Here is a 10,395-nt window from a genome sequence, read left to right on the forward strand (position 1 = left end):
CTAGCGAAGTTATATTACTATCTATTTAATCAATTAGATGTTTTATACCAGCTAAATGAACGTCTTGGAGTCGTTGCTCTCCAAACAGATTGGAAAGTATGTGCGTGGTTCATGTTTCACAAATTAAACAATTAAAAGATATACATATGTACTACGATCTCGTTACAAAATTGGACACTGCAGAACTTCTGCATGAAACGCAAAAACTGGTGTCCGAACTCACTAATAAACAAATGACTCACACACATGTTCATCTTTGGTATTTTGAATCTGTCGCAAACAATATATAACACGCGTGTTTCATAGGGCGCTGCCATTTTTTCAACCATACAACAATGATACGAGCTTTTTAATTGGTTGCTTATTACGTAAATGGAAGGGGCGCAACTGCGGTGATCCAGCAGGTGGCGCAGTGCGGGACCACCCATTCTGAAGTCAGATATGCCAAGGGTAATAGAAAGAGAATCGGACTAATACCCTTGGCTAGCGAAGTTGCATAACACATAGCATCATAAAGTGTTCGAATATTTTCTCCAATATAGCGTCCTGATAAGAATCCTGTCTGATCTTCATTTATTAATTTATCTAGCAATGACCGAATTCTTTGAGAGATAACACCAGATGCAATTTTATAAACAGTATTTAAAAGAGTAATTGGTCTCCATTTTTTTAAAAGGTGGCGTGGTTTATCCCCCTTTGGTAGACATGTAATAATGCCTTGTCTTTGTGTTATAGAAAATTGACCTGTTGAGAAACTACAATTAATTGATCTTACAATGAACTCTCCTAAATATTTCCAAAACATTTTAAAAAATTCTACTGTGAAGCCATCAGAACCTGGGCTTTTATTATTTTTCATACTTTTCAGAGTGTTACTTGCTTCATCCATAGTTATGTAACCTTCTAACCTTTCTGACTCAAAATTACTTAATTTGGGAACCTCACAACCATTGAGATAATGATCTAAATTAATATTGTTCACTTCTCTAAAGCTATATAAATCAGTGTAAAAAGATTGAACTTCAAATAAAATATCATTTTGGTTTGTGATTATGTCACCATTCTCCTTCTGTATTTTTGGGGTAAAATTTCTATTTTCAATATGAAAAAAGTATGATGTAGGCTTTTCTCCCTCTTCGATCTATTTATAAACAGTATAATATGGTATTTTATATACATAGTCAGAATAGTCAGTGTCAAAAAAAAATTAATAAAAAGCAATTTGATGGAATTGGATATTCCAATAATCTTGAAATAAATGTTTTTCTTAATTATACACCAGGTATTTTGATTATATTCTTTTATTTTAATATATAATAAACAAGGATTTATAAGTAAGATATAAGGCTTCATTATCAAATTTATTAAAATGCAACAACCAGTTAAAATACATATCCCTATTGACTAGCATTAGCTTAACGTATTTGTGTGATGAGAACAATGTATACATAGGTAGCAGGTAAATAATTTTTTCTACCAGGGACAACCTTATTTACCAGGGGTATCACCTCAGCCGGTATCAAGTTTAAATCCTCTGGTTTAATTGATAGATCTTATATATAGGTATAACTTTTATTTCAGGGACAACCTTATTTACCAGGGGTACAACCTCAACCGGTATCAAGTTTAAATCCTCTGAGTACCAGGAGTAGTGTTGAAAATGACCTGTTTGTGCGAGGAAGGTATGGTTTTGATTCAGATACGCTCCCATTTGTAGAGACCATTTCACCTCAGCTAAGGAAGAGCATCATTGAAGGTAAGGATGTCAACTTGGCATCTCTTCTTATTCCTCTATATACCAGCACAAATATTTCCGGGGACAAATATGAAAAAGCTGACCCAAGACTTAACAAATCTCTGACAATTAGTGAATTTATACAAGCTTTTGGCATATATAAGAATATTATGTGCTCTACTTTTCCTGAACGTAGAAATGAACTTGACCTCTATGAGCGTGATATCGTCGACATGTCAACTAGATATGGCGGTTCAGGATTTTATGATTATCATAGGATGTTTAGTCAGAAAGCTGCGGCTCACCTAAAATTCCAGAATAGGAGGGTGGATTGGTCAATTAGGAACAACACTCTATTTTGTAACATTTTTGCCAATCTGAAACCTATCTCGTGTCATCTCTGCTCAAGTGTCAGTCACACGGTAGCATTCTGTCCTCTGCAAGTGGATCCAAATCATCTTCAAGCTACCGGTAGTCAGCCTCATATACTGCAGCCCCCGACGGATATGTACAATCGTCCTATTTTCACTTACCAAGGGAAGGTTATTTGTAACCATTTCAACGGTGAAAAAGGGTGTTTTAGACCCAAGTGTCGTTTCTTACATGTGTGTTCCTCCTGTAAGAAGGAGCATCCAAAAACACAATGTTCAAAAAACTGGGAAACCAACAAACACAGTCAAAAACCCTAGTGACAACTAATTTTGAGACCGTATACACACCGGTGAATATTCAAACTCTCGAACGTCTCTTAAACAACCATCCCGATCGTGGTTTTGTAAACTATTTGGTAGATGGTCTTAAACATGGGTTTTTCACAGGCTTTGATACTCCCACCTGTCCTCACGAGTGTAACAATTTGCTGTCCTCAAGACGGCAACCTGGAGTCACTAAAGAACTGGTAGAGAAAGAATTGAGCAAAGGATTTATAATTGGCCCTTTTGATCACATTCCATTCGACATGTATCGTATTAACCCTATCTGTATTGCAGAAGGGAAATATTCAGGAAAGAAGAGACTTATCGTCGACTTATCAGCTCCACATGATGACGAATCTCATCCAAGTTTAAATGAGCTAATCGACAAAACAGAATTCTCACTTCAATATGTCTCTTTAGATCATGCAATCAATATCATCAAGCAGTCAGGGAAAGGAAGCCAAATGTGTAAAACTGACATAAGTGATGCCTTTAAAATTATGCCGATACATCCATCGCTTTGGCCGTTTCATGGGATTAAATGGGATTGTAAATATTATTTCTTTACAAAACTTGTGTTTGGTAGTAGGTCTAGTCCCAAGATCTTCGATACTTTATCAACTGCGGTATGTTGGATAGCAAAGCAACAGTTTCATATTCCAAACATTTTACATCTGCTAGACGATTTTCTTACTATAGAGCCAGCATACACCAATGGACAGGGAACTATGAACTCATTGTTAGAAATGTTCCGTGTGCTAGGGATCCCTTTAGCTTCTCATAAGACAGTAGGTCCCACAACTTGCTTGGAATATTTAGGAATTATTTTAGATTCAGAGAAAATGGAGGCGCGTCTGCCAGTGGAGAAGCTAGTGCGCATCCAAAGCATCATCAGTGCATTTAGTGTCAAACCATCCTGTACAAAACGGGAGATGTTAAGTGTACTAGGTCATCTTAATTTTGCCTGTAGAGTGATACCTGCGGGAAGATCATTTGTGTCATATCTGTTAAATTTGTTTACCAGTGTTAAAGAACTTCATCATCATATCAAATTAAATGATGAGTGTAGAAGTGAATTACAGATGTGGAGTAAATTTCTTGAGGGATGGAATGGTGTATCTTTTTTCTTGCATGACAATGTAACTCTAGCTGCGGATATGTGTCTATTTACTGATCATGATGCTACTGACAAAGCTTTTGGTGGGATTTACGGTAATAAGTGGTTCCAAGGATTATTTCCACAGGAAGCTTATAACGGCGAGAAAAAGTCATCGATGGCATTCTTCGAGCTATATCCAATAGTTATGGCTTGTGTTTTGTGGGGTAGGCATTGGTGTAGGAAACGTGTTTTATTTTATTGTGACAATATGGGAACAGTAGACATCATAAATAAAGGCCGGTCTAAGGTCAACGATATTATGAAACTGGTAAGGAAATTGACTTGGTGTTCCTTACAGAATAACTTTACTATTCATGCTAGGCATATTCCTGGTGTAAATAACACTATAGCCGATGCTATCTCTCGGTTCCAGATGGACAAATTCAGACGCCTAGTACCAATGGCCGACAGCACTCCCACTCCTTGCCTACCAATCTCCAAGCTGGTGATGATTTAAAAGAACACATTGACTCTCTTTGGGAGGCTTCTATTAGTCCCCGTACAGCCGCAGTATATAAAACTGCCATCAATTTATTTTTACATTTTGTGACTCTATGTGGATTGTGTGTCCCTGAAGATAAGTTACCATGTATTGATGAAGATATTTTGATCAGATTTGTGTCTTATTGTGACAAAGCTCTACTATTGAAATGTGCTACTATCAAGCTGTATCTAGCAGGTATAAGATTCTCTTACCTGAGATCTGGGGCCACTAACCCATTAGCTAACTGTGAAAGACTTCAATATATTTTGAAAGGTGTTAAAAAACAACAACAGGGTACTGCAACAACAAGATTACCGATTACTTTTGATATTTTGAGGAAGATTTGTGATCTGTTAAGAAATGGAGTGTTTTCTCCAGTAACAGACTTATTGTTACAATGTATGTGTCAAACAGCCTTTTTTGGTTTTATGAGATGTGGGGAATTCACTAGAGATTCAAGGGGTTTCTGTAGCGAAGGTCTGAAGATGAATGATGTCATTTTTTCAAAAGATCATTCATATTTCTCTATATTTTTAAGTAGTTCAAAAACAGACCCCTTCCGATTAGGAGTATATATACACTTTTTTAGAAACCCAGTTCTCTGCCCGGTAGATACCATGACGAGATATTACAAGTTGCGTTTGTCTCAAGGGGCTGTGTCCACATCGCCTCTGTTTACTGATAACGCCAGTCAAGCTGTTACTAAGATTCATTGGTTTCATTAGGCACCTGTTAGGTATTTTAGGTTACAATGAAAAGAATTACAATGGTCATTCATTCAGAATAGGAGCAGCTACTTCGGCTGCAGCAGTAGGGGTAGAAGATCATATGATACAAACCCTGGGTAGATGGTCTTCAAATTGTTATACAAGGTACATTAAATCATCAAAGAATGTGCTGGGAAATGCACAACAATTAATGTGTAATTATACTACCAATCATACCTAAAACATAATTATCTTCTTGGGGGCACTCGTATTCAGACTACTTCTTCATACTCGTTTTGGCCAATCAAATGGTTGCAAACAACAATTTTTACCCCCAATTCAGATAATTGATAGATCAATTAAATTATTTTCTGAAATGAATAGGTACTCAGAGGATTTAAACTTGATACCGGTTGAGGTTGTACCCCTGGTAAATAAGGTTGTCCCTGAAATAAAAGTTATACCTATATATAAGATCTATCAATTAAACCAGAGGATTTAAACTTGATACCAGCTGAGGTGATACCCCTGGTAAATAAGGTTGTCCCTGGTAGAAAAAATTATTTACCTGATACCGGTGGGGACACCCCCGGTAAATAAGGTTCCCGATATAAACAAGAGGCCCAGAGGGCCTGTATCGCTCACCTGGTTTGTAATGCCAAATAATTTTCTGAATACAGGTTCATTGTTTCTTTTCTGAAGGAATTTTAATATTAACCTCTAAATCCCCTATTGGGCCCCACCCCTCCTGCCCCCTGGGGGTCAGAGCCAAAATTTATACAAGTTCTGTTCCCCTTCCACAAAGGATGTTTCTGGCCAAATTTGGTTACAATCCATGCAGAACTCTATGAGAAGTAGCGATTGATAGAATTTACCTCTATTTCCCCTATTGGGCCCCGCCCCTCCTGCCCCCTGAGGGTCAGAGCCAAAATTTATACAAGTTCTGTTCTCATACCCCGAAGGATGTTTGTGGCCAAATTTAGTTACAATCCATACAAAACTCTAGGACAATTAAGTAGCAATTTATAGAATTTACCAATAATTCCCCTATTGGGCCCCGCCCCTCCTGCCCCAGGGACCAGAGCCAAAATTTATACAAACTCAGTTCTTATTCTCCCAAGGATATTTCTGGCCAAATTTGGTTACATTACATGTAGAACTCTATGACTACTGGCGAATTAAAGGATTTACCTCTATTTCCCCTATTGGGCCCCACCCCTCCAGCCCCCGGGGGGCCAGAGCCAAAATTTATACAGGTTCTGTTCCCCTATCCCCAAGGATGTTTCTGGCCAAATTAGGTTACAATCCATGCAGAACTCTACGACTAGTAGCAATTTATAGGATATACCTCTATTTCCCCTATTGGGCCCCACCTCTCCTACCCCCAGGGGATCAGAGCCAAAATTTATACAAGTTCTGTTCCTCTTCCCCCAAGGATGTTTGTGGCCAAATTTGGTTACAATCCATGCAGAACTCTAGGACAAGTAGCGATTGATAGAATTTACCTCTATTTCCCCTATTGGGCCCCGCCCCTCCTGCCCCCTGAGGGTCAGAGCCAAAATTTATACAAGTTCTGTTCTCCTACCCCGAAGGATGTTTGTGGCCAAATTTAGTTACAATCCATACAAAACTCTAGGACAATTAAGTAGCAATTTATAGAATTTACCTATAATTCCCCTATTGGGCCCCGCCCCTCCTGCCCCGGGGACCAGAGCCAAAATTTATACAAACTCAGTTCTTATTCTCCCAAGGATATTTCTGGCCAAATTTGGTTACATTCCATGTAGAACTCTATGACTAGTAGCGAATTAAAGGATTTACCTCGATTTCCCCTATTGGGCCCCACCCCTCCATGCCCCTGGGGGGGCCAGAGCCAAAATTTATACAGGTTCTGTTCCCCTTCCCCCAAGGATGTTTCTGGCCAAATTAGGTTACAATCCATGCAGAACTCTACGACTAGTAGCAATTTATAGGATTTACCTCTATTTCCCCTATTGGGCCCCACCTCTCCTACCCCCGGGGGGATCAGAGCCAAAATTTATACAAGTTCTGTTCCTCTTCCCCCAAGGATGTTTGTGGCCAAATTTGGTTACAATCCATGCAGAACTCTAGGACAAGTAGCGATTGATAGAATTTACCTCTATTTCCCCTATTGGGCCCCGCCCCTCCTGCCCCCTGAGGGTCAGAGCCAAAATTTATACAAGTTCTGTTCTCCTACCCCGAAGGATGTTTGTGGCCAAATTTAGTTACAATCCATACAAAACTCTAGGACAATTAAGTAGCAATTTATAGAATTTACCTATAATTCCCCTATTGGGCCCCGCCCCTCCTGCCCCGGGGACCAGAGCCAAAATTTATACAAACTCAGTTCTTATTCTCCCAAGGATATTTCTGGCCAAATTTGGTTACATTCCATGCAGAACTCTATGACTAGTAGCGAATTAAAGGATTTACCTCTATTTCCCCTATTGGGCCCCACCCCTCCAGCCCCCGGGGGGCCAGAGCCAAAATTTATACAAGTTCTGTTCCCCTTCCCCGAAGGATGTTTGTGGCCAAATTTAGTTACAATCCATACAAAACTCTAGGACAATTAAGTAGCAATTTATAGAATTTACCTATAATTCCCCTATTGGGCCCCGCCCCTCCTGCCCCGGGGACCAGAGCCAAAATTTATACAAACTCAGTTCTTATTCTCCCAAGGATATTTCTGGCCAAATTTGGTTACATTCCATGCAGAACTCTATGACTAGTAGCGAATTAAAGGATTTACCTCTATTTCCCCTATTGGGCCCCACCCCTCCAGCCCCCGGGGGGCCAGAGCCAAAATTTATACAAGTTCTGTTCCCCTTCCCCAAAGGATGTTTCTGGCCAAATTTGGTCACAATCCACGCAGAACTCTACGACTAGTAGCAATTTATAGGATTTACCTCTATTTCCCCTATTGGGCCCCGCCCCTCCTGCCCCCGGGGGGTCAGAGCCAAAATTTATACAATTTCTGTTCCCCTTCCCCCAAGGATATGTTTGTGGCCAAATTTGGTTACAATCCATGTAGAACTCTATGACAAGTAGCGATTTAAAGGATTTACCTCTATTTCCCCTATTGGGCCCCGCCCCTCCTGCCCCCGGGGGGGGGTCAGAGCCAAAATTTATACAAGTTCTGTTCCCCTTCCCCCAAGGATGTTTGTGGCAAAATTTAGTTACAATCCATGTAGAACTCTATGACTAGTAGCGATTTAAAGGATTTACCTCTATTTCCCCTATTGGGCCCCGCCCCTCCTGCCCCCGGGGGGTCAGAGCCAAAATTTATACAAGTTCTGTTCCCCTTCCCCCAAGGATGTTTGTGGCAAAATTTAGTTACAATCCATGTAGAACTCTATGACTAGTAGCGATTTAAAGGATTTACCTCTATTTCCCCTATTGGGCCCCGCCCCTCCTGCCCCCGGGGGGTCAGAGCCAAAATTTATACAAGTTCTGTTCCCCTTCCCCCAAGGATGTTTGTGGCAAAATTTGGTTACAATCCATGCAGAACTCTATGACTAGTAGCGATTTAAAGGAAATGTTGACGGACAGACGGACGGACGGACGACGGACGGACGGACGGACGGACGACGGACGACGGACGCCGCGCCATGACATAAGCTCACCGGCCCTTCGGGCCAGGTGAGCTAAAAAATAAAAGAAATATGACTTGATACCAGATGGGTACGCCCCTGGTAAATAAGGTCACCCCAAATGCATGGTAGAAGTCTACCTCCAATGTTTCGAAATTATAAACCTGATACCAGATGGGTCATCCCTGGTAAATAAGGTTATAAATAACAGATTAAATTAAGGGTAGAAGTCTACCTATATAATAAGTATGTTTGTAGTCGTACGAGTAACTCCCAAGAAGCCACATGTTAGGTTATTTAGTCTTAGTTTAGGTTGTAGGTTCTTTATTTTGTACATCTATCGATATGATTAATTGCTTTTTGAATTAGATGCATCATGGATGTATTCGTAGTAATAAACATTTTAACTATAATCTTGCCTTATTGTATTGTGTGTAAATAGGTAGAGAGGCTGCCACCTAAGAACAGCATGCTATAAATTGACCTCCTGGGGTTGGGATAAGGTGCGTATAATACAGGTGTTGTTAGCTGTGATACACCTGACTGAACATATTGAAGGGGCCCAATGAAGGTCCCAGGTCCCTGGCTGACCAATGTTAGGTAATTAAATTATCATACCGTGTGGTTGATGAAACAGTATGAAGTCCAAGTGACCATGGCAACGGCAGTCCTAGATTACCTTTCGAGCAGGCATGTACAATATATTGTACATGTACATGACGTATATGAGATACTTATAAATCCTTGATGGATCACACATTTTGTTACCACGTAACTCACGCGGTTTGTAAAAGGTCAGAATCGGAGATTATCAAATTATCAGAGTTTCTAAAATCAAAATAATTGTGACAAATACAGAATCTAATCAACAACTATGTATCTATAGTTTGAATTGGCAGAAGTTGGATTTATTTTGACTCTGTTTGATTTATTATCAGGCATGTGACCTACATTTTAGCAGAAACATATATATATATTTTTCCACTTCTTCAAATAGTAGGCACTAACATCCCTAGTTTGTGCTTCCTACCACAAACTAACTGGCAGCAAGCTCTGTTCACTCAAGGAATTAACGTTTTAATTAATGAGCATGTTGGGTCGAAATAACCCGCCGTATACATCAAACGGGCCAAGACATTTGTACCTGCACACAATAGATGTAAACAAACATGTAGACGAACACGTTGTGTTAGTGTTATTTCGGACTGAAGAAGGCCCTATAGTGGCTGAATATATATTCCATAGAAATGATTTTGATTTTACTTTGAATTTATTTTGGCCTTTTTATTTCGGATTATTAAAGGTAGGTTTCGCCAAATGAAATATAAAGACTACGAAATTGAAATTTATCCTATACATAGATATAATCTTCAGATCATCTTCAATGCATACAGCGAACGATATGGGTGGTCAGTTGCCTAGCTTGACCAGGAAAATACTCCTCTAAAAATAGAGCGAAGTCAAGCTTTACATAGAACATGACGTATTTTTTCCAAAAGGAGGCCGCAGCAACAAACGGAAGCGTGCAACAAATGTCAAATAGAAGTGACAGTCTTGCCACGGCATGTTTAGATAAAAAACAACAACAAATCGAAGTGCGAGGGACTGTTTATACATATCATATTGTAACGAAGCTGCGGTGCGCTTCGTTGCTATATATTCCGGAAATTATATTAACCGAGACTTTGGCGGGAATTTGCTGTGCACGAGATCTCGGGACTGCGCCGAGGCTTTCAGTTTTCTACCGGGCCTTGAGAGGTGAGGGTTGTGTTTTTGAAACCTATGTAATTTTTATATATTTGTCGCCCATCCTTTCCCTAATTTGCTGTTATCGTATAGTATGGAAATGCATCAACATTACTGTGTGTGTATTTTTCGCTGTCAATCGATATTTTTGCTATATTTTTGAGTTTGAAATACTTGTGAAATTATGCAATGTCGGACTTGGCATGTCTCGCTTTTAGACGGGTTTCGATAGTAAGTAAAAGTCTTCACTCTTGTGTT

The 10,395-nt window shown here is 39.7% G+C and overlaps 1 protein-coding gene across 1 annotated transcript; it reads left to right on the forward strand.

Moving 5' to 3' along the window:
• The first annotated feature begins 1,102 nt into the window (after positions 1–1,102).
• On the forward strand, positions 1,103–4,933 carry LOC138328898 (uncharacterized). The gene is made up of 3 exons (XM_069275614.1): positions 1,103–1,111; positions 1,582–1,756; positions 3,963–4,933. The coding sequence occupies exons 1-3, from the start codon at positions 1,103–1,105 to the stop codon at positions 4,796–4,798; spliced, it is 1,020 nt and encodes a 339-aa protein (XP_069131715.1). The 3' UTR covers positions 4,799–4,933.
• The last annotated feature ends 5,462 nt before the right edge of the window (positions 4,934–10,395 follow it).

Source organism: Argopecten irradians, chromosome 8, assembly GCF_041381155.1.
Source record: "Argopecten irradians isolate NY chromosome 8, Ai_NY, whole genome shotgun sequence".
In the NCBI taxonomy this organism is placed as follows: Eukaryota; Metazoa; Mollusca; class Bivalvia; order Pectinida; family Pectinidae; genus Argopecten; species Argopecten irradians.

Coding starts and splice junctions, on each gene's coding strand:
- LOC138328898 (XM_069275614.1), top strand. Junction 1,757..3,962: donor AAGGAAGAGCATCATTGAAG/GTAAGGATGTCA, acceptor TCTCGGTTCCAG/ATGGACAAATTCAGACGCCT.